We start from the raw sequence: 25,573 nt of genomic DNA, 5'->3' as shown, positions 1-25,573 counted from the left end.
TCGTATGGTCTCATTCTCAAATTGCAGCAGAAAAAAACATGGCTTTAAATTTAAGTTTCAGTGCTTCTTTTAACACTTGGTATTCTGTGGCATCTGCTACCAAGCAACGTTGTTTCATATGAGTTCACATATGTGTTAAAACCATATAAGTTTGTTGGGCCATCATATTGGATCTCGTTATATATTCACCCTGGCTGTGCAACTAGAAACCTCTTTCCTACTGACGCGTAGCACAAGTTTGTACACATTAAAGTTTGATACAGTATTAATGTATTGAATTGTATGAGAGCTTCGTTGTACCGCACTGCAACTTCCTGTGGCAATCTTTAAGAAGAGTGCATTTGTCACAGCAATCTCGTGTGTCTCTGACTTTATGTGACAAGTGTAGTGCTTATGACATGCTGCTGCCTCTATAGCTTTTGGAGCTGTTGGTTCAAAAGCAGAGCTGTCTCTTTATTTTATCATTGCTGTAAGGTGGCAGAAAGTGTGCCAGAAGGCTTTTAAGGAATAAATCCTTTAGTTCAGCATCATCAGTCACTTTGTTGCTAGGATGTCTTCAGGGTTTGTATAAGAATGGAGTACTGGGTGAGTTGAAACAGGTTCAGGATTTACAGCGCAAAAAAGACAAAGACAAGGGAAAAAGTAGAGACAACACACGGGCTACATGCAGGTACGGAATAACGACTATGTTGTGCTTTTCCGAAGCAGGGGCAGTAATGTCAGAGTTCTATCGTGTGGCAGCTATCAGTGCTCCTGTCACCCCTACTTTTTCCTTGTCTTCGTCTTTTTTATGCTGTACATCATGAATCTGCAGGGCTTCTTACATAAAATAGAACAGTAGCATAGTGCTGCACATTAACCCCTTCCATGCCACGCTATTATCCCGAATTCTGGTCAAATTATTTTTAAAGACCACAATTGTCAATATGTTTTAACTCCTCAAAAAGGATAAATTTGCTTCTGCTTGTGCTGTCCCATGGATTGTGTGCTGCCAGTCTACAAAAAGCATGACTAAGCACTGAGACAAAACTAATCTTACCAATGGCATTGCTAGAAAATGTAAAGTACCACTGATGAGCTGAGCTCGTCTTTGGTAGTTTTTACCAGAAACACATGGATGAACCCAGCTCATCCAAGGCACAGAAGGGGTTAATATCTTTGTAATTATTGCAGCCCTCTTTACATACAGTTGAAGCACTGCAAAGACCAGTGCATAACCATATACAAATCAGATCATTTATGGCATAATTTTTACTTTGCATTACATAATGTTCTCTACAAAACTTTGTAAAAGTAAGATTTCTGACTTTTCTACATTCTGACTTAGTCCTTTTTACTTCCTCTGTAGGTTACAATGTGTCACTGTTGTTTGATCTGGAAAACCTTCCTGAGAACACAGAGGAGACTGCACGCAAGGCCAGCCACCTCAAGAGGAACTGCTTTGCGTCTGTCTTCGAGAAGTACTTTGACTTCCAGGAGCGTGGCGAGATTGGAGACAAGAGGGCCGTTATTCCCTACAGGGACGATGAAACCATGTAGGCACATTTTTGTTGACTTCATTGGGTTAAGGTTGTGTATGGTATACAGATAGTCTATAGTAGAGCATAGTGGAGTCACTTCATTGAAGTCAAAAAGCAGTCTGAGGCCGTGGTGCATTGACATGAATGGTTGACTTGTGTGTCCCAAAGCTACAGCTCGGATGCAGCTGTGAGGAATACCATAATGGATGATCCCAAATGAATTCCAACGGATTAACATGTACTGAAGTTTTACTGCATCACATTTGTACAATCTGTTTTCATCAGAGTGTCGCCACTGCAGCAAGCAATCAAACCTGCTGCTTTGCGCTTAGCAACAAAACATAGCAGCAACTGAGCCAAATCTGTAGCAAAGCATTGAATTGAAGCACTCCTTGTACTTTGTCTTTGTAACAGTTTCTAAGCACAATAAGCAAGCTTGCCTAGTTTGAATTACATCTTCATGAACGTCTGAGTCACATATCACTCCTCTGCACAAACTGGAGCACCTACAATTTATCTCAACATCGTTCTTGCCTCCTTGACTAGAGTTAGTACCAGCCCCCTTGCCTTCGTTCATCAGCTTTGGTAAACGTAAGAGAACAAGTGGCTTCTATGGGTGGGGCTTGTCGGTGTTCTGAATGCCATCATATGCACAATATTAAAAGAAATTTGGAAAACAAAAAGCGGGCACAAGTTGACCATGTGAATGCAGCAGATTGCTTCCTTAGATAGGCTGGCGCCATTTGAAGTTTGTGAGAAGAAAAGAACTAAAAGCAAAAAGACCGCATTAATTTGCCACTAAGTGGAGTATTGCAAGCATTTTCCTGTGCCGCCAAAGCTGCTCACCTTCACCACCGCAGTGACAAAACAGTGAAAGCCTTGTGGGCAACCAAAGACATTTGATTGTTGATAGCTCATTTTAAAATGCTTTCAAGAAATTCTTCCAGAAGGAGATTCATAAGACTCTGTCATTTTATATGCAAGACAGCTTGTAGATTTGTTGGGGCCCCTTTAATGGCCTTTGATAGATCTCACTAAAGTCTGCATAAAAATAGAGGTGCAGGAGAACGTGCTTTTTTCTGGAGTGTCCAGGTTTCATTTGTGAAGCAAGGCCTTATTCAATGGTTAGTCCTGCTAAATATTGTGGTCAGTGTGTCTTACTTTCTCTTTTCCTCATTTGTTTTCCCAACTAGGCAAGGCAACAATTTGTCTGGGCTGGGAAAAGATAGCTTGAAAATGAAGGAATGCATAAAAGTGCCAAACTTTATTTCCAAATTTTTAAGTCTTAATTCGTGCAAGTTTTGCCAAGTGCATGAGGTAAAATCTTCTCATAGATCTGCAGTTGGAAGAAGCTACATTTTGAACACCATCCCTTTAGTTATCGATAATGATTTCATGCCCGCCTTTCTAGTTCTGCTACTTGTGTGCCTGCTGCTGTGAATTACTAGGTAACTAGTTAGGAATTCTACGGCCTAGCATGAAGACGCAGCTTCAGTTTTCAGTCAAAGTAGCCACATTCCGATGCAGGCAGATAGCAATAGCATCTGGACATCAAGATTGCAGTGCAGCTTGTAGAATATTGTGTTGTTTTCTGCCTGCATGATAAGCCCTGCTTGTCATGGTATGTTTATTAATTCACAGTGTCCTGGAGGCATTTGCTCCTGACTTGTAGCTCTGTGCTTGTTGAAGCTACTGCACAGTAAGAGAAAGCTTTCGCACAACTTCTGAAAAATAACTCATAATTGTTTGCACCATCTTTGCATAATGTGTGACGAATTGTGTCTTCACCTGATAGTCCTCCCACTTTTCCATGTTGCAAGAAAGATTAGACTGCTGACGGACAGCTTTGTGGAATTGGTTAGAAAGCACAAGTGAAGAGATATTTATTGACATTTACTCAGAGAAATTTACTGAAGAAAAGCTCTATTCACAGACAATAATTGCTTAAGGGAATTCATGCTAAGTAAAATTATACAACTATACTTTATCTTACAATCTACTCACTGTGCGGGAAAAGCTATGGGGCATGCAAAGGCATCGCATAGTCCACAACAGAGTGTAATTCCGTGCTTCGGCATTGATTATATATTGCAGATACGTACTGTCAGATACATACTGATACATACATACGTTTAGTGTATGCAAACTGTACATAAATGTTTGTACATTTTTTAACATTGTAAATAACTACTTCTAGTACTTGCCATTTTTGCATAAAAGTGACATTGGTCTGAGATGCATCATTAAAATCGTCCCTCACAAGTGTGACCAATTGTCAATCACATCGAATATTTGTGGTAACATTTTCACCAATGAACAGTGAAACGTCACGAAGAAGTGTATAGTTCATTGATTACTCGCAGTTAGCTTAATTTAAGAAAAATGGCAGTTCACCGACTTATTTGTGCTGACGCATACAGTTAAACCTGAATATAACGAAATTGACAAATTCGCAAAAAACTTCTTTATAAAGAGGATTTCAGTTATATGCAGGTTCGGCACGAAAATTTGAAAATGAAACGCTTACCATATTTACTCGATTCTAACGCGCCCTTAATTGTAACGCGCACTCGTTTTCCAGTTTTCGTCGAAGCACTCATCCTTGGAATTTCACACCAGGTACCGGATGCGTGGACGCGTGTCGTTTCGCACAAGCGCGAGGCATCGGAAACGAAGAGCGAGCGTCACGATGGCGTCGTAGCGTCGTATAGTGTTACAGTAGAACCCCGCTGTTACGTTCCCGGGGGCTGCGTTTTCCAGCTGTTACGTCGTTTTCGGCCGGTCCCGGCACAGCTCCCATAGAACCCAATGCATTGGTAACCCCGCTGTTGCGTCGCAACTGTGGGACTGTTCCCGCATCATACGTTGCGAACTGCCACCCCACACCGGCCCGAGCGGCCATTTTGACTTTTCATGTCGCTTGGCTTGGTGGCTTAACGATGGCATTGGCCGCCCAAAGTGCCGGGGGCGACAACTATGACATATTTTCGGTTTCCACCAGCAAAAGTATGACCCTCGAGATCCGTAGTTGCTATATAAAGATAGTGTCTATGACGCGTTGTGGCCCTAAAATTGGTTTTGGCTCATAGATGTTCCGTATAAAGTCCAAGGGCGATAACGCAGTCGCCGTGCGCTGTATGTTGTACGTGCGAGTGAAAACGTGTGAGGGGAGCCGACGACCGTGTCTAAATCTCGCGTACGCGCAAGAAGAGCAGGCAGGAAGCGCGCCTTCTTCCGTTGCGCTCGAGGCACCAGCGAGGGGGGAGGGATAGTGGGGCGGCGTTGTTCTGTACTCTGGCATCAACTGCGCGGCGGCGCGCGGTCGCGCGGGCCATATCTTGACAGCGATCTGCGTTGGGGCATAGTCTAGCAGTGTAGGTGCGTTGGGGGCTCGTAGCTTTGTGCGTGCTGTGTGTTCTCGGCGCTCAGTTTGCGTTGAAGCGATAGACAACAGCACGAAGGTCACTTCGCTCGCTTCTCCAGCGGCGCTTCCACACGCCGCCAGCGTTTGACAGCGCGTGTCCGCGCTCATCGAGTGAGATGTGTCACAGCGTGTACCAGCGCGTCGGCAACATCAACTGGAAAAGGAGAGAGTGCCGGTTTGGCAGGCTAGGCCAGCTGCAGCAAGCGGCAGGATCAGGTTTGAGTGAAGGGAGGGGGAAAGGTCACGACCGCGGCGGCAAGATCGCTGGGTCGAGGGATGCAGGTCCGCCTCGCACACATGCGCTCACTTCGCGTTCCGTCGCGGCGAAGAAGGTGCTTCCGGTTGCTGCTCGCGCAAAAATGACAAAATTTTGGGCGAAATCTCTAGGTTGTCGGAGGGGAAAATTCGTTATATCGAGGGGGTCTCTCGCTGCCACTTCGTTACATAGAGGTCTCAAATACATGTGCTTCTATGGAGTAACGGCGGGGAATAGAAAAACTTTGTTATATCCAGGAATTCGTTATATGGAGGTTCGTTATAAGCAGGTTTAACTGTAGTACCAGCTTTGTGTTGTGCTTCAGTTGTTAATTTGTTCTGTCGCTTTTGTTGTAATAGCATTTGCCTTATGTCCTTCTTGTTACATGACGTATGCATAACATTGCTCACAGCAAGAAGTGTTGCTTCTGGTGGTGTCGTTCTTGGTGCAGCTTTCGTGGACTTCATTCTGATGCACAGAGCAGTGCTAATTACTCAGAACAAAGTGTTTGCTCCTGACGGGACAGCAATACTCCGCCACGTATTGCCACAATTGCTTTGTGTGACTACCTCACGAAATTTACTTCAGCCTGGAACCGTAGCGCACACTAAGTGAAAAATGCTTGACAGGGTGCAGGGTGTTGTAATGCAGGCAATGTGCAGTATGTGGTGGTGGCAGTTAATTATGCAGGGTTCGTTAACTGAGCATAGTCGGACCTTATTATAACGAAGTCGCATCAGATATGAAAATATCTTCGTTATATCTGATATTCATTATAAGCAGAAGATACCAGCAGAAAAAGAAATTGCGATCAGGTCTATGCCAAAGAAAAGCAACCAGGGTGCCTCTAACAAGCTGAAGATTTTGATGACCCGTCAGCATCTTGCCATGCTGATACAAGCCACAGGAACAACAATAAGTTACATACACCTACTCTGCACTGCCATGGATGCGCAATCGCGCTATAGGTATTACAGTTAAACCTGGATATAACGAAATTGATAAATTCCCGAAAAACTTTGTTATAAAGAGGATTTCGTTATATGCAGGTTCGGCACGAAAATTCGAAAAAGAAACGCTTACCGTATTTACTCGATTGTAACGCACCGATTGTAACGCACCCATTTCCCGTGACCAAAAGAGAGGGGAAAAAATCCTTCACAGTAACGCGCACCTCATGCTTTCATACAGAAATACAACTATCGCTCAAGATTTTCTCCCAATACACTTAAGTTGCGATGAACAAAAAAGTCCCAGTTTCGCCCGAAAAGCGAAGCATCGATTGCGACAGCAAGTTAGCAGACAGATTTACGAAGTAAGGATAGTAGTTTTATCGGCCGTATAAACTTGTAAACATTCGCTGTTTAACTAAATTGGTAGACCAATCCCTAAGCACACGTACTACCGCACATGGTCGAAGCTATGGAAGCTAGGCTCGAAGTGGCGTATGAGGCGGCCATATTGAAATGCCGATGGCTATATGGTAGCGCAAATTTAGGGTCGTACTAGATTGTAACGCGCAGGCAATTTTTGGACCCGTTTTATCGGGTCCTAGTGTCAGGTTAGTGAAGCGCAGAGGCTTACGCAGTAACAAAAGAGTGGCGCTGCCAGCGCGTTGAGAAAAAAAAAATTTTTTTGTTTTTTTTCTTCAGCAACATCAACTGGTAAATGAGAGCGCCGCTGTCTGCCGCTTAGCGCTTCACAAGCACTTGAGAGTGGTCTTTTTGCACACCTGAATGATAATTTTTCGCTGCAGAACGTATCATACGACCGCAGTTTGCCGCAATGCTGAACATTGCCACCGAATAATCGTATTTTTCGGGAACATATTAACCGGAACGTATTAACACATTCCTCTATGGGGTTATGTTTATTTTTCGCGATTGCGAACGTAGGAGCCGGGAAAACGTCTTAAGCGGGAACGTATCAGCGAGGTTCTACTGTATTGAGAATTTTGTTGTATTGAAGTTTGTTATATCAAGGTTTAACTGTACTATTGGGAACTAGGCAGCCAGATTTAGGGTAGCATGGCCGCAGAGATTCAGATTCTTGGGTTGTGCAGTCCCTTTAGGAAGAAGCAAATGCATTGCTTAGGAGTGGTACCTTATGTCCTGGTGTACAGAAAGCCCGACTGTTGACTCTGCCACCTAAAGTGGGTTTAACAAAGGCCATCATCGGCTTTTCAGGCTTTTCACCTATGATGGCCCCTACTTGCTGAAGAAATTTGACTACCTGAGTGATGTCTGATCACTGGCAATACTTTATTCTCATTGTCACAGATGAGAATATGCCACGAGCTCTCATCTTGCCTCGAAAATAAATGATGTTGCCTCATTCAGGAAGGTAGTGATCTCCAAATCACTGTGGGGGTGGGTAATGTGACGACGACTGCTTGTGGTTTCATTTCCTGTGTCAAACTGGAAGCTGCTACCCTGAATATAAATGTGCTATATAGGTAGCAGACAGGCTGGACAAGGACAAAATTAAGGACCTGACCGACAGAATGAAAATGTGAATGTCTATGGTGATCCGAAGCTGTGTCCTAACTCATGCACCTTGTGTATCAGGGCATTTGTCAGGAACCACTCGTGTTTGCAACATTCAACTTATAGGCGGTGGTGTTAGAGGTGTACTGATTCTAGATCAAATTGATGCACTTACAGAGTCCTTCTCTCAGCTGAACATCCAGAATCTAATACTCATGGCCATATTTGCTTCCAGGTATGTTGAGGCAAAGCCAGACAGGGTCACTGTAGTCTTCAGCACCATGTTCAAAGATGATGGCGACATTGTTCTCGGAAAGGTATTCATGCAGGTAAGGCCACCGTGCACATTTCTTTTAAGATGCTTGTTTACTCAATTTTTGAGAACACGAGAATTCTAAGTTGGTGCAACATGCTTGCATTTAACCCTTTGCGATCAGAAATGTTGAGCAGCTTCGCAGTCATGCTGATCTGAAACTGTTTTGAGCATTGCACACATCACAAAGAAATTCAGTAAAATCATGTTCATTCAGATATTACGGGACCACAACAAATTTTAGAATTACCAAATATAAGAACTGTCGAACGAGCAAAAAAAAATTACGAAATGCCTACTATTATTGTATCAGTGTGGCATTATTTAGCAAAGAAACTTATTACCCTTGCTCATATTTTCCATAATATCTGCACCGAAATTGCAATTTTTTTTAATCTAATGACAATGATAAGCACTTGCTGTGGCGAGGGCCCCATGGCCTTCTTTGCAGTGGGGAAGCAGTGTGACATGCATCTTCATCCTAGTAGATGTGCTTTTCACATACCTGCCAACTGTCCCGAACTTTTCATTACGTTTACGAATTTGGGATCGTTCTACGATTTTAGAAAATAAATTCTGTTTGCAAAAAAGTTTCTCTCGTCGGACTCCTACTGCAGTCACCAACCGATCACTTGGACTCGATGGTGAACTCCAAAAAAGTCAGAAATAATCGTGTGTACAAAACACCAGTGTCATCAGAAAATAAGTGACTTTGTTCCACAAGTGGCCAAAAAAAGTGTCATATTCTCGGCTCGTCACTTTCAGAGATATCTTCAATTTCGCGTGACTAGTGCAAGACGCATCAGCGTCTACGAGTGACAGCATTCTTGGCACAGTGCCAAGCATGCTGTCTTATCACAATGACGGAAATGCGGTCAGCCTTTGACGTGTCCGCTACTAGTCACACTGAACTAAAGCTATCTTTCAATTTTATTGTCCGAGAATGCGGCCCAAGTTTGTCAACACATTGCTGCACACACATATACTTGCCCTTGGCCTAGACAGTGCATGGCTGCGATTTTGTAGTGATGCCTTCTCTTATGCTATTCTTTTCCACGCTTTTCGCACTTCATTCATCAGGGGTCAGAGCGACGCTCCGCTCGCGTTATCAACGGGATCAGCTGGCCATAAATAGAGGATGATAACAGTTTCATAGCATCGAGGGGAAGGCATCGCTACAAAATTGTGGCCCGTATCTGGACCATTGTCGTGCTGTGGCTACAGAGAAGCATAAGTACAGACAACGTATCCACTGAATCTTCCTCTGGCAACATAAGAAAAGTCGACAGCACTGTGATAGCCGAAGAATTGCGTATTTCTTTCATAACCATCGTCAACGCAGACATTGAGGGCAGGGTTAGCGCCACTTCAATTTGCTTGAAGGAGTCACCCGGGACCGTGTTGCTAGTTGCAGTCGAACCCACTTGTAACAGTACCAGTTCTAACAGTACAGTTAAACCTGCTTATAACAAACCTCCATATAACGAATTCCTGGATATAACGAAGTTTTTCTATTCCCCGCCGTTACTCCATAGAAGCACATGTATTTGAGACCTCTACGTAACGAAGTGGCAGTGGGAGACCCCCTCGATATAACGAATTTTCCCCTCCGACAACCTAGAGATTTCGCCCCAAATTTTGTCATTTTTGCGCGAGCAGCAACCGGAAGCACCTTCTCCACCGCGACGGAATGCGAAATGAGCGCACGTGTGCGTGCGTGCGTGTATGACGCGGGCCTGCATCCCTCGACCCGGCGATCTTGCCGCCGCGGGCGTGACCTTTCCCCCTCCCGTCATTCAAACCTGATCCTGCCGCTTGCTGCTGCTGGCCTAGCCCGCCAAGCCGGCACTCTCTCCTTTTCCAGTTGATGTTGCCGACGTGCTGGTACACGCTGTGGCACATCACACTCGATGAGCGCGGACACGCGCTGTCAAACGCTGTCAAACGCTGGTGGTTTGTGGAAGCGCCGCTGGAGAAGCGAGCGAAGTGACCTTCGTGGTGTTGTCTATCGCTTCAACGCAAACTGAGCGCCGAGAACACACAGCACCTACACTGCCTAGACTCTGCCCCAACGCAGATCGCTTTCAAGATACGGCCCGCGCGACCGCGCGCCGCCGCGCAATACGCAGTTGATGCCAGAGTACAGTACAGCGCCGCCCCGCTATCCCTCCCACCTCGCTCCCTCGCTGGTGCCTCGAGCGCAACGGAAGAAGGCGCGCTTCCTCCCTGCTTTTCTTGCGCGCGCGAGATTTAGACGCGGTCGTCGGCTCCCCTGGCACGTTTTCACTCGCACATACAGCATACGGCGCGTGGCGACTGCGTTATCGTCCTTGGACCTTATACGGAATATCTGTGAGCCAAAACCAATTTTAGGGCCACAACGCATCATATACACCATCTTTATATAGCAAATACGGATCTCAAGGGCCATACTTTTGCTGGCGGAAACCGAAAATACGTCATAGTTGTCGCCCCCGGCACTTTGGGCAGCCAATGTCATCGTCAAGCTACCAAGCCAAGCGACATGAAAAGTCAAAATGGCCGCTCGGGCCGGCGCGGGGTGGCAGTTCGCAACGTATGATGCGGGAACGGTCCCGCAGTTGCGACGCAACAGCGAGGTTACCATTGCATTGGGTTCTATGGGAGCTGTGCCGGGACCGGCCGAAAACGACGTAACAGCCGGGAAAATGACGTAACAGCGGGGTTCTACTGCAACACTATACGACGCTACGACGCCATCGTGACGCTCGCTCTTCATTTCCGATGCCTCGCGCTTGTGCGAAACGACGCGCGTCCACGCATCGGGTACCTGGCGTGAAATTCCAAGGATAAGTGCCTTGACAAAAACGGAAAACGGGTGCGCGTTACAATTAAGGGCACGTTAGAATCGAGTAAATATGGTAAGCGTTTCTTTTTCGAATTTTCGTGCCGAACCTGCATATAACGAAATCCTCTTTATAAAGAAGTTTTTTGCGAATTTGTCAATTTCGTTATATCCAGGTTTAACTGTATATCGGATATGACAATGACCAGTTGTGGCACCATGACCTTTTGTGTGTGTCTATGGTAAAATAAACAGCTTGCTGCAAGGTTCCCATGCCGTGTTATCGGTTATAACGATTAAATTTGGCTACTGGGTGTCTGTGATGAAATGAAAAGGAACACGGAATCCTGGAAAAGAAAACAATAAATGCCAGCACCGCACCTGCTTGTGTGCTGTGCATGCAGCTCACCTTTGTCGTAGTGCCACTCTCACGTGCATCTCTCCTGTCCCCCTTGCACTTGCACCCCTGGATAGAAGAGAGATTAGAGGGGGAGATAGGCGCATGGAGGCTGGCGATGCAGCAAAGGCAAAGGCGTGCACAGCACGCTAGATAATGCAGCAGCTGGAGCTTTTTTTTTCCTACAGGATGTCGCATTTCTGTTTCGTTCGACGCAGGCACCCGATAGTGTGATTTAATTGTTATTACCAAGAACGCAGCACAGCATGAGAGCATTGTAGTAAGCCGTTTATTTTACCATAGCACACAGAAAAGTTCACGGTGCCTGCTCATTGTTACAACTGAGTATTGTTAAAACTGGTAATTCGACTGTACTTCTTTCTGTCTAATTAAAATGTGTTGATCTTTGTCCCCTCTGTCTTTTTTGTGTAACCCTGTTATAACAGTTATCGGTTATTACAATGGAAATTTTCTTGGCACTTGAACATTGTTATATTATAAACACTACTGTAGCACGTAAATTAACAAACACCGGATGTGCGGAACAGACCTCGCACCATAAATCACGCAAATCACAAATGCTGTCTTTCCTATTTAGTGGCTTGGCTTGGCTTGTCCTGCAGTTCGGGTGTGGTTGGCGACTACTAGATCAACTCGGCTTCGCTAGTTATGGTTTCAAGGAGGTGCCGGCGACAGGGCCAACGCTCGATGTAGACAATAATTTGATATGTCCAGGTTTGATAAATCCAGGATCGACTGCTTGTCAACATAGACAGTAGTCACAGAAGTCCTGCGGGCATGAAGGTTCAATAGGCAAAATACAAAAATAAATATGCTCGGTGTTCCTACCATTTCATAGAGTCAGTAATGGCTCTATGCACCATTCCTGTATGAGCGATAATTGTGGCAAAGCTTACTCTGCCATGTTTGGTTTGGTTTGGCACTAGTGTCACTTCACACATTTCACATTGCACATTTGTGGCCCTTGGGACATAATCTGCATTAGTGATAGTCCACTTGACCACATAGATATTTTGGGACTGGTGTTTTCAAGTTTCACTGGTTGCACCATTTCCTCTCAATGTTTACTGAGTTCTGTTTATTCACTGCTGGCAATACGCATTTATTTCATTGTTGTTTTCTAAATCGCTTTGGAATTTTTAGTAAGCCTTGTTCTTGCCGTGGCATTTTATGGAACTGATACATCATTAATTATCAATAACCTCGACCATGTGGCATAGGCATGTATTTCTTCGCTCTTTTTTTTTTTCTGTATTAAAGGAGCCCTGAAGCACTTTTTAAGTAAGCGTGGAATCACTTAACTATTAAATTATGTTGCCTCATGAATCTCCTGCCACAAAAATTTTTCAGATCCTTCAAGCACCAAGTGAAGTTAGGCATAGTTATCGGATCGATCAGCGGCTTTCTCTATCCTTCCATTTACACTAGCGCCCTGGAAGCTACACAGGGGAGATGGCAAGGGGGTGTAAGGGAGCAATGTCGCGCTGGCCTTGCCCAAAGGTTGAACAGGAGACAACTCGTGGCGGGTGCAGTACCTGCGCTACACTTTCCATCTCGGAAGCCACGCGCAGCAAACACAGGAACGCGCAACTGTCGTGTTTAAACTGGCATTGCAAAGATGAAAAGGTTTTTCCGTCTTTTTGAGAACACAAATGAGCAGTAATTGTATTCAGAATGTTCCTGTGATCACGAAATCAACCAGCTGTGGGTCCAGCTGCTTGCAATGACGCTGCCTGGTGATATATTGCAGAAGTGAGAGCACGCGCTGTTCCACTGCTTTTGACACGAGATTGTATATTCCCTGCTGCATGCAGTGCAATAAAATTTGGCTCACATGCTCACAGATGTTCTGGTATTAACAGATTCAACAGAGCCCATGTCACAATGACTGTCAAGAGTAATGCATTTAGCATTGAATCAATATAGCGACACAACATATTTCCATCGTCTAAACGAGTTATGCAGAAGACATGTACTGCAGCGGGACTCCTCTTTCGCACTTTCCTATTAGGGTGCCTAGATGCCAAACCCGGCTTTCATGGTGGAGACACGGTCTCCGCCAGCGCAAAAATTGGCTCTCATCTCCGCCGCGCCGCCTTGGAAGTGTCTACGAAAGCCGTCTTGATTTTAGCAAAATTGTCAGCATAATTGCCTGGAAAAAGTGAGTAATAAGTCGGAATTTGGTAAAAGAAAGTGTTTGGTTTCATGATATATTTGCAAAAACGTCTTAAATACAAAATTAGGCACTTAAGCGGAAGGTTTATTCAGGTGTTTATCCAGGTATATGTGAACAGAAAAGTCATTCGTCTCAGCAACCACTTCGCGAATTTTGATGAAGTTTGTTGCATGTAAAGGTAAACTCTGCCGACTGTATGAAATACATAGACTCACACGCAGACGCAAACGCATGCACGCAGAAACATGAGCACATGCTCACATAATTACACTGACAAACACGCACATAGACAGATCTATGTACAAACATGCAGAGAGAGACACACATGCACGCACATAAACAAGCACGTGTACATGCAATCGTATGCACATGCGCGAACGTGCACATACACACTGCGTATTTGTACACTCACCAACATGCACACACAAACGCAAGTGCACATGCACGCATGCTCACATGCACCCATACGCACTCACATACATGCTCACTCACAGACGCACGCATACACTAAGCTAGCCCAAACCCACTGAAGAAAGTTATCCGGCAAGCAGCAGCAGCAGCACACAATTGCGCCAGCGAGAACAGATATGTTGCCGGTACTTTGGAAAAGCAATACGGACTGGGTAAAAGGGTGTCTCCACCCTGAATGGTGGCACTGGCATCGAGGCACCCTATTCCCTAAGAACATTCAGGCGCCATCTAGCACCGTCACCGCGAAGCCTGCGCATGGTCTCCACAATGCATAGGCGCACCAGTGCATGGCGAATTCTCAGAAACGCGTCATATGGCGACCGGGCTCCTCTCTCGTACTTATTTCTGGACACGCTGCACCATCCAGTGGAGTTCACGCGTACACTCTGATATAAGAAGCATGGCGCGCAGGTGCCTGCGACCACTCGCTTGCATTGTTCGAATGATTCCTTCGCTAGCCGCACACCCAGTGGCACATACTCAGTGAACCAAGTTGGTGAGAGGTTCACTGAAGAGGGGCACATGCCCAGTGCATTTGTTGCACAGCCTGTTAAAGGCCGGGTGGCTGTCCTTGAGGAACCCTTGTGACTGTCGGTTCAATTCCACTCAACGGAGAAATTAAGGGATATTATTTGTTTTTTACATTGTGTGCACGTACAGTAAAATCTCGGTGATACGAATCTCGCGGGGTCGTGAAATATTCGTATCATCAAAACATGCACAAAATCAAGAAAACATAATTATTTTTAGCAGAAAAAATTCCTAGTAGTGGAACCCTGTTGATACGTTCCTCGCTGCTGTGTTTTCCCGGCTGCTACGTCGCGTTCTTGCGGTCCCGACATAAATCCTTCATTGACTTTCGTGTATTAAGTTGCCCTTGATGCGTCGCCAATCTGTAATTTTCTGTATCTTACATTGTTTTTGAATGTGGCGGTCACGTAAATGTAGCGGTGTAGCCAACTTGTACGTTGCAACAAGCGACCGGCACGGTGCGGCCGCCGTATCAGCCGCCGTATCTTGAAAGCGATCTGCGACGTGTGCAAGGTGCGCGCCCGCCTCATCTTCAAAACGATCTGCGATGTTGACAAAGTCCGCCTAGTGCCTGATAGCTTAGTAAGCGCTGTGCTTTCGGCGTTTAGTTCGCTTTAATGTGAGAGACAGCGTAAAGGTCAAATCGCTCGCTGCTGCCGCGCTTCCTTACTTCAGTGTTATGACAGTGAGTTTCTGCACTCATCGAGCGAGATGTGTTCGTGTTTACCTGTGCGCACGTGACACTGTGCTTGTTATTTAATTAGTAAGCGAATGTTTACAAGTTTATACAGCCGATAAAGCTACTATCCTTACTTCGTACAGCTGTCTAGAAATTTGATATCGCTATCATTGCTTCACCGTTGGGGCGAAACTACGATTTTTTTTTTTTTTTCGCCCTTGAAAAGCGTATCAATGGGGATTTACTATCTGTGTGCATTTTCTTGTTCAAATCATCAACGATCGCCTTCTGGAAGGCGTGGAAGTGCGCGCGCGTGATCTCACGAATGTTTTCGCACGCCACTGAATGCCTCAGCACGTCAAGTGCAGTGAGCGTTTTGGCCGTCGTGGCTGCTGCTGCGGTCGCGTTGCTGCAGCGGTTCTCGTCTTCTTTCTCGCTGGTCAAAGCATCAGCTAGGCTGTGATGTGGTCCGGCCTGCTCGACGGGGGATCCAATGAGAGATTGTGCAGCCGTGTGACGTAGCCGGTTGCTTGGCGACTATGGATCCTGCTGTGCCAGCTTGTCTGTGCCGGTCGCACCGCTGGCTCGGCCACCACTATTGCTCAGACGTTCGTATGATCCACAGCAGCGCGACAACGCGTTCGTAACAGCTGATGTTTTTCGTATTGTGAGCAATGTATTTTGCCCGGGGAATGTTACGAATTCGTATTACAACGAAATTCCTACCAGCAGTGATCGTATTACCAGGGTTTTACTGTAGTTACCCAAGTTGGCTAAAGACACTCATTGAAGAGCACCACACACCTGCTGGCACATAACCAGTAACCCAAGTTTGCATCAAAGAGGTTCATTGAAGACCAGCACAGACCGAGTAGCACATACCCAGTGCTCCAAGTCAGCATCAATGATTTTCTTTGAACAGCGGTACCTACTCAGTCCCCTATCTACTGCGACCCATGTCGGCATGAAAGACATTCGTTGAAGGGCGACTCATATTACACATTGCCACATACTCGGCGACCCATGTTGTACTGTTTGTTTTCGAACCCCGTTTTCTCATGACAGCAACCCAATGCGCTACCAATTTGGCCACGAACTACCCACTGACACAAGTAGGCAGTAAAATGGAATAGATACAAACATGCATAGACACTTTGCGCCTGGAAAGTGCGTGAAGTGCCCGAAGAATGGCATTAAAAGTGTTTCAGGGCCCGTTTAGGAGTTGTACAGTGCCTTTAGAGTTATTAACTTAGTAAGCACTTTGATGGTGACTAGTTGGTGAGATGTAGTCAGCATCAACACGCACTGCTTGAAATGCAGTGTTAACAAAGTGGTGTAGTCCATGTCCTTTGTTTCTATTGTGATGTGTCTCCCTCACAGTGCGTGTGGGTGCTGATTGCGCCTTTCCAATGTTTGTGTGCTTTCCTCAGTGATGTCATGGTGGTGTCTCTCCTTGTGTACTAGGAATTCAAAGAAGGTCGCAAAGCAAGCCACACAGCGCCACAAGTGCTCTTCAGCCACCGTGAGCCTCCAAAAGAACTAGAGAACACGGATGCTCGTGTTGGCAACAGCATCGGTTACATCACATTTGGTGAGTAGCTTCTCTTGTTAGGCTTACGCTTGTGGCGACAGACAATTCCACACAACTTTCATGCATTACAGCTAATGCCACTTCTACTCAATGCCATTACCGAGTTAAATGGACTTTGGCAAATGCAGTCATAGGACCAGGGGACTCCTGTACATGCTGCGGCGATGCTAACCTTCATTAAAAGAGAGCTGATTTTTTAGTTGTGCGGCCAGTAAAATAAGAAGAAAGATTAATCTGGTTTGAAAAGGAAAGTATAGTTAAATACCTATAAGCAAGTTGCCCTTGATTTAATGCATACCTGGTTTCAGCGGTGTGTTCGGACTAGTATTATTTCTGCAAAATGGTGTTTTTCCAGCTTTATTTGGGAAAGATACAAAAGATCTGTAATTAAAATTCAAATACAGTACATTCTGTGCTGTTGACCTTATTGAGAGGCCAACTACAGTTGATAGTGTTATCAAAGCTGATGGTGTGGTGACTCACAGTCCAGGCACAGTGTGAGAAGCAGTTGCATTGTTAAATACTGGTACAGACCCATAGATTGTTTTTTATCTTGTTCCTTCCAGTTATCATCACTATCTGCTTGTCGTTCTGAATTATATTCATTTTGAGATATATTATCTTTGCGAATGATAAGCTCTATACATATGAAAACCTGGTTGTCCATTGAAATGTGCTTACCAGTCATAACTCTGATATCACTCTTGGCTAGATCTTCTTTTTTTTTTCATGTATTTTGTTGCCATTGCTGACACAATTACCGCAGCTGATGCGACCGCAGCTGATGATTGCGCACTTCTGAAGACACGTGGCCAACACGTCATGCACTGTGATAAAGGCTAGAATAAAGGCTATAAAGGCACAAGTAAGCACTAAGTGTCCTGGCATTCTTGTCGTTCCCCGTAGGGTTCTTGCTAACGACTATGGGGATGGAGCCTCATTTCGGTTGGATGCTAGCGCCGCTTTTCTTTAAGTGTCGCACATTTGTGGCACTCTGCGCTTACCGTGCTCCAGGAGCCGTGTGAATTAACTGGTGTGCATTAACGTCCGAATTAATGAGAGTTTGATGTGAATACATGTATGCGCCTGCTGGGACCAGAGGACGAGTTGGAATTACCCACTTTTCCAAATTGACGAGGGTCGAATTACCAAGGTTTTACTGTGCCCCTATACTATCTTTGGCTTCATTGCCTGTTGGCCTTGAATCGTTCTTGTATTTTGAGTCAAATGTTCTGTTCGAACCCTGCGAATGTATATTTATAACAAATATCAAATATAACGAAGGCATTTTCGGGCTGGATGCGACTTCCTTGCAACGTGGTTCAACTGTGGTTCGTTTTTGTTGATCTCGTTGAGTTTGCTTTCATGCAACGGATGAGCATCGTTTCATGAATGGGCTGTGCCGTTATCTATATCAGTTTGAAGAATCAGATAAGGTATGTGTGCGCTGTCCTGTACGTAATCACTGGCCATTCCTGTGATTTGGAACCCAGTCTTCTTCACCAGCAGGCTTCAGGAAGGCGGATTTGGTTTTTTAGTAGAACACGTACCTTTTGCACTTCCACCAGAGTGACTGTCAAGTATAGTTAAAATGTGACAAGCAGTGGCAAAAATAGCTAGTGGCCTAAAGAAAAAAGGCAGCATATGAGGGAAGGAAATAAATACGAAGTAAGGGAGCATTCAAAATATTTAGTGGCTGTTCATCCGCTGAAAATTTGCATCAACAGTACCCCTATTCACTGTGATGGCAATTTCAACGGGCTCAGCACTGAGTATAGGTGGGTGGACGTCAAAATCAGAACTGACGTTAGTTAGTTGTCTTATGCAATCACATTTGCAGGAAGCAATATCTGCATGCATGCTGTGTTGCTACAATAGCTTCTGCAGCCATGTGACTGTGTCACCCCTCATTCAAATGCCAGGGCATCAAAACTTTTGTTGCACCCGCTAAATGCATGTCAAAGTAAGAAATGGCCACTTAATATTTGGCGAAATGATTATTATCCCAATCCTTCTATCAGCCATGTCCTGTAGCGTGTGGGCCTGTTGCTTTTCACAATTTTCATCTACATTTGCTCAGGCATTTCATGTCCTACGACGCCCTCAGCCTGACTTGCAATTTCATCTTTTCTTCCCCGTTCAGTGCTCTTCCCAAGGCACACAAACCGCCAAGCAAGGGACAACACAATAAACTTGATTCACATCTTCCGTGACTACCTGCACTATCACATCAAGTGTTCCAAGGTAAGCCATGGGTGCTCAAGATTGTGAAACATTGTCGGCTTGTACTTAGGGCCTTACGAGGGCCTTCGTAAGTCCTGTGTACACCCAGCACTTTTATGAAAGCGGACGTGGGCACCGTGACCTTTGATCGCTAGCAGCAACTACGGGTGCCGTTTTGAGCTTTCTTTACTCGACTGTAGCTGTGGCTTGATGTCACACACCCCGTGAACGAGGCACCAACGCCGGGCGAAATTCCAAAGCCGAAAATAGCCCCACGAAAGCAAGGACAATTGATAAGGGGCCCTCTAGTACGCCAGCGAACGCCGGTTGTGGTGCAAAGCCCGAGTCAGAGCCCAGAGTTGTCAAAACACAACACAACAAAATATATTTTTCAAATAAGGCAGTTACATACACACTTCGGCTACGTACATCACAATGCAATTCGGATGGGTGTTAACAAAACACTGGAAAATAATTAACGACAAGCGCTAAGAGTCCAACAGTACAGAATGAATAGAAGCACAAAGTGTCCACTCGGATTCACCCGTAATGGTCTTGAGACGGACAATCTAAGCGTAGCTCGAGGTAAATCTTGAAGTAACTTCTTCCAGTAATGCAGACGCTCGAGGAACTCGTCGACTAGCTTGCCTTCTTCCACACACGCTCAGTCTTCACATCTCATCTCTTCACCGGCACAGTGAAGAGTGCTGCCTTAAGTTGCAGCCACCTAGGTGCACTGTGCTGTGGTGAATACATAAGCATGTTATTCACGTATTCTGCCTTTTGTCTTTCATGGAGAAGGCAGCAAGGAAGACAAGAAATGCAAAGTCTCCGTCGCTAAATCGTGACCTATATTGATGCATCTTCTTTGAATCTTCTGATTTGGTATTTGCTTTCTCTCTAGATTGCCTTCATCATTAGCAGCAGACATTTACAATCAAAGCTGCATCAGAAATGCTTAGAAGCATTTTCTTGTTTCTTGTAAGGTAGCATTGTAATAAAATTGGTACATACAGAATCATAAGTGTATGGCACACGCACGCGCGTGCACGCACACACATGCACGCACACATTGGAAATGGGGAACAAGAACATTGCACTCATTATATCTCCGTTCGTATTAGATCCTTTTCAAAAATATTTTCAGTAGTATAGTCTTTGAAAAGCATTGCAGTCGCTCCAGCATGTTGCACAATTCGAAGAAAAGGTGTTCATCGCCCCTTTAGCCGCCAAAGGCAGTGGAGAATCAGTTGCTTGAAGTCTCTACGCTGCCTGATTCACCTATCTGGATATTCCTGCAGGCCTACATACACTCCCGGATGCGTACCAAGACATCTGACTTCCTCAAGGTGCTCAATCGTGCGAGACCAGAACCAAAATCTGTAGAGAAGAAGACAATCACGTGAGCATTGCACAGTTCTTTCTTTCATGAAGCTCTTTTTGGGGCTGTTTGTTGAAGGGAAGGCCGCCATAATATATATAATAAGCATGAAAGGGAAAAATTGTCATCCACCCGAATGTAGCGTGAAGCTACAAAGGAAACCCCTACGGGCTTCTCGGAAAGAGCGAACCCTTTCCCTTTCATGATACTTCCTCCACCTTGTGGGATTCCGCAGAACTGATTTGCCATATAATAAGCATAAGTACACATTCTTCTGCTCCTGCTTCTGAATCCTAGGAAAGGACGTAGGAAATTCCAAGCATTTGCCTTCGCTGAGTGATTTTTTTAGACACTTGATGACAAGGGTTGTGCAAATAGTAATTTTTCAGACCGAATTGAGTCAAATATTGATTATTTTTGAATAGATAATGTTTGTTTTATCCATTAATATAAAACGGTGTTCATATACTAGTATCGATAATAGTAGCACTTTTTTTTTCATAACATTGAATGTTATGAGGCGTTGTTTATCAGTAATTGAAATAGAGCATTCGGAACAATAAGCGGTTTGCTCACATACATTGCATTCTTCGGCGAGTGCTAATGATTGCAGCTTCAAAAGAAAAGTATGGCTCCCTGAGCGATATGTAATGTGCTCTACTACAGTAAAAGCTTGTTAATTCACAACTCGTTAATTCGAAATTTTGAATAATTTCGAAGTAGCCGCCGTGGTCCGTCCAACAATGTATTGAAAGCAATTTGTAACGCATCCCGCTAATTCACACTGAAATTCGCACCGCCGCCACCGATAATTCGAACTCCGTGCCATCAGGAATGGGGAGAGTGCTAGTGCGCAGGAGCATGTTCGTGACGCTGGTATCGCCGCACGGGCTGCAAAACGTTGCTCTTTCCATCTTAGGTGCCCGTTCCCGTGGCAAGCGCTTTTAAACGTGCCCATGCCGCTTCGCTGACGGCCGCAGACAGCCATTCAAAGTGGCGCGCGGGTTAGGGATCGTCCTGCGCATGCTTCAAAGAGAGCAGCCTACGGCATGCTCGTCCAAATATCGAGGGGACGGCATTTCACCAGGGGCAGCGCAAGCTGAAATGCCACTTAACACGCTTTCGGCTGCTCTCTTCAGAACATTTGCAGAACGATCCTCGACCCGCGCGCCGCTTTGAACGGCTGTCTGCGACCGTTGGTGAAGCGGCATGGACACCCTTTTTCTTCGCGCAATGCATTGTAGATCGGCGTCGGCGGCGCGAAGAACGCGTGGGCACGTCGGACCACGTTGGCCACGTCTGGTTTCATGGGCCTGGCCACTGCGTCAAACTATAGACGCTGTTGCTCTCGCCAACGTGATGCAGCATGTGCGCGCGCTCACGACACGTCGGACTATATTCGCCCCTCAACCGAGCTCCTTTTTCTCTCACTTTCGTTAGTTCGAATTTTCGTAGCATCCCCGTGGAATACGAATTAACAAGCTTTTACTGTATGTAACTTCTCATGTTTTAATTTTACTATGCTATGATGAAAATATCACTTTTTCTCCACTTTTATATTTCATTGGGCACACTAGAGAATTTAAATTATTCCAAAACTATTAAAAAATATTGGCATTTATGATTAAACTATTAGTAAAATATTTGTATTTATGAATATTGATTATTTGATTAGTTCAAAACATTGAAATATTTGCACACCCCCACAGATGACAATTATGATGTTTGAGTGCAACATGGCTGATATTTTGGACATTTTTTGTGTGTATTGCATCATCCTTTGTCTGAAGGAAGTTAATGCAATTCTGTTTAGCACATGATGGGGCAATTTATTGCTGTGACTTTTTAGGCTGTAATAACTGCACATGGGACGTTTGTTTTTTGGGCTTTGCTTCAGCGTGTAGCTTAACTACAGAGTTGAGCAGCAAAGCGATTCTTGCTCAAAGCTCACTGAGACTATAACTCTCAATTTGTGATAAGGCAGCACGATCATCAAGCAAGTCACATGTAGGAGTTAGTGATCCTGCAATGAGGTTGTGTGGGAATTCATACTTACTATAAGGATGTACTTTGTGCAACCATGACATTTTGCTATCATTATGCACTAGTTGTGCGAACTTTGCAGCTCATAAAAGCAAGGGTGGTAGCTTGTTATCTGTTACATCATCAGTCCAACTCATAGTCAGTGGTGATTAAGTCAGAAAATATGCACAATGTTTCCTCAGCTATTGACACCTTATCAGAGACATTGTTCCAATCTGTGGATCTTGGAGGACCAGCTTATAATCATGATAACCAAAGTGGCCATTTACTCTGCAAGATTGTCTGCACACATCACAGCAGACCTAATCAGTATTCGAACAATAGTTACTGAAGAAGTGTGAATTGAAACATCACTTACTGAAGAATGCTGAGCAGGTCTAAAGTTAAAATTACAGTCGAAGCCCTCTACAACGAACTCCTCTACAATGATATGACCAGAATAACAAAGAAATAATTCTGTCCCAGTTCTATTGTGAGCTGTGCGGTGCGCGACCTTTACAACAAACTAACCTGCATAACAAATTATTTCGGATGCCCCAAGCACTTTGTTTTAAATGCGTTCGACTGTATGTCATATGGTACATTTACAAAACAACGGCATTCTACATAATGAAAATCAAGTGTTCTATTTTGTTGCGGTGCATCGTGTACATTATCATGCTATCAGTTTCTTTCAATGAACTATCATGAGCTATCAGTGAACTCAGCAGTGCAACATTCAGTATATAAGACTGCATGCTGCTAAGGTTAGACTACAGCACCACGCTCTGTTTGCAAATACAGCTTCATATGTACTGCCATAGGTGTGTATGTTTCTCTTCTTTTTCATTACAGGGGACGAACGTTCACACGCAACTAGCAATGACAAGCTGTTATCGACACTGAAGGTCTCAAAAAGAGACCGCATTTGTTTAACCTTGGCACACAAGAAGCAATTGGCCCAATGGTTTTTAATTTATATGCCACAAACGCTTACCAGCCTTGTTGTGTTTGTCAGATGCAGATTTATAGTTATGTATTTCTTTTTATTTTTCTATTATTCCCTCACACTTTTTTTTCCCTCCTCCCTTGTTACACATTCATTTTGTCACACTTGTGGGAATAAATTTTGTGATGATTAAAAGTAGGGAAGACGGTTACACACAAGTGAATGACACCACACATATGCATTATGATATTCCTTAGCTGCTTAAAAATGAGGCTAGGCGCGCCTTTGTTTTGTATATCGAGCACTGATTTCTAGGGTTATAGAAATCTTCTTGAATCATTGTTTGCAGCAGTTTGCGGGGACAAACGCTGTGTGCTGTAAATATCGAGGTGATGATGATTAAACTAAGTTCTTTATATGCTTTTCTTCTGTGTTAATACGCTGTGCTGAATTTATGAAAATAAAAAGGGCAAGATGTGCATCGTTTGTGCCACAATTAGGAGGGATGCATAATTAGTACTATTATTGTGCTTGTTATAACTTAAATTGAAGGCCCGCAAAGTAGAGCGTTTCTGTAATTATTGTCTGGCTTATGTGTTATGCCACTTGTGTCCTGAAAAACAGACGAGATTTGGAGGTTATTCTTGTTTGACTGTATGATGTACGGTTGCGCAGCAAAGTGGTACACACAGGGACACTAACAGGAAATCGAGACAAACACGGACCCTTGTGCACCAATTTTTGTTTGAATGCTAACTACTGTGTGGACGAGGTACACTTGAAAATGTAAGATTAGTTTCAGAACAATCAATAGCGTGTTTCTGAGAATGTCGTACTGTATTGTCCACACCAGATTGCAGATGTCTGTTGTTGGGCTGCACAACATAAGGCCCGTGAGTAAACTTTTACCACCATGCAGGCCGAGTTTAGACTTCTGTGGTGTGCTGGGGCTGCAATCAGAGCATGCCCATATGATGAGACTTCAGGTAAAAAACACAAAAATGGCGACACATAGATAAACCGACACACATCTAAGTGTTGTCGTTCTTGCACCTTTTGCCACAGGACGTAATACCAACATGCCTAAATTTCCATCCAGACGTATGATGAGCAGTTTTGTCACCGAGCACAATACACGACATCAACTGTTGGCAGTATCAGGCACATTAAGCCAAAAATGATGTGGAAGTGTAGGATCTCATGTCAGCTGTAGATGAGAAAGGCACATGACCTCCGAGCATATTCGCCAAGTTAGCAATACTAAGTGATTACTTGCGCAGCGTCCTTAATTGAATTGAACATGTGCTTTCCCAATAAGTTTTGATAGAGTGATCCCGGATGGGATAGTGCCTGCAAACGCTTGCTTTTGTTTGGTGTATTCACCTCACTTTACAATCTTCACAAATATTTACTCGCATTGCGGTGCATCGGAAGTAAGCACCAGTCATAGTTATTTACGTCTACTAACATTGTCACCAATGATGTAATTTGAGGCTTTCTACTAGGCCGATACAAACAGGATGCTGCTCTTCATCGACGCATTTTAGGAGCATGTGGTAAAGTGACCTAGGCTTGGCGGGTCGATTTCTTGAGACGATACTATGGCCTGGCTCATATAAGTATTAGGATGCAGACGCACCTACTTCTCGTCTATTCTAATGGCAAATGCCACATTTTCTGTCCTTATCGTACTTGTAACCGAAATGAGAATAGAACCTTTTGAATAACTTGTAGCATCAGATTTGTTTTTTTGTTTTTTTTCCTTTTCTATTCCAATATTGACATTCATGTGCGTGAAGAAATCACCAGAACATGTCGAGAACCATTTACCAGAATTCCAGCAGTGTCATTAAGAAATAAGAAACGAAGCAACTACGTCCTTCACGGTGCTTTCTCAGTGACTCCGAAAGACTGCAACTATACAGTGCAGCTAAAGCTACGTCGGCCTGCAGTGTTCATCGGAGCTAAAAGGCATACAGAAAGAGCAGGCCCCTCCTTTTGCTTTATAGGAACATTGATAAAAGCAAATGTGAAAACATAGCTAATATTGTCTTAAAATTGGCTTCTTTCTTCGGAAGCGCTTGTGTCTGTGAGCTGACGTTTGTCTTGATGACTGAACAACAGCTGCCTTCAATCTTCAAGGACCGACGTGACAGTGTAAGACTGGCTGAGAACAGCAGTGAATGACACCAAATAGACTGCCTTTTCCAAAAGCAAAAGATGCAGCGTTTCCCACTAAAGTGCGGCCCTTATGGTTCCCAGCGAAGTTACTTTCGCTGGTTTTTAGTGGCATATTATCTAATAACACG

At 44.5% G+C, this 25,573-nt stretch overlaps 1 protein-coding gene across 1 annotated transcript in view; it reads left to right on the top strand.

Moving 5' to 3' along the window:
* LOC119442337 (actin-related protein 2/3 complex subunit 2-like) overlaps positions 1-23,682 on the top strand; it is a 31,548-nt gene extending 7,866 nt beyond the window's left edge. Inside the window, exons 5-10 of the mRNA XM_037707179.2 lie at positions 1,349-1,535; positions 7,922-8,015; positions 16,563-16,689; positions 18,833-18,933; positions 20,214-20,314; positions 23,171-23,682. Coding sequence (XP_037563107.1) covers positions 1,349-1,535; positions 7,922-8,015; positions 16,563-16,689; positions 18,833-18,933; positions 20,214-20,314; positions 23,171-23,195 — 635 coding nt within the window. The 3' untranslated portion in view covers positions 23,196-23,682. The remainder of the gene's footprint in view (positions 1-1,348; positions 1,536-7,921; positions 8,016-16,562; positions 16,690-18,832; positions 18,934-20,213; positions 20,315-23,170) is intronic.
* The last annotated feature ends 1,891 nt before the right edge of the window (positions 23,683-25,573 follow it).

This window comes from Dermacentor silvarum, chromosome 2, assembly GCF_013339745.2.
Source record: "Dermacentor silvarum isolate Dsil-2018 chromosome 2, BIME_Dsil_1.4, whole genome shotgun sequence".
Taxonomy (NCBI): domain Eukaryota; kingdom Metazoa; phylum Arthropoda; class Arachnida; order Ixodida; family Ixodidae; genus Dermacentor; species Dermacentor silvarum.
Note: the sequence above shows the minus strand (reverse complement) of the source record. Positions and strands in the feature narration are given on the sequence as shown.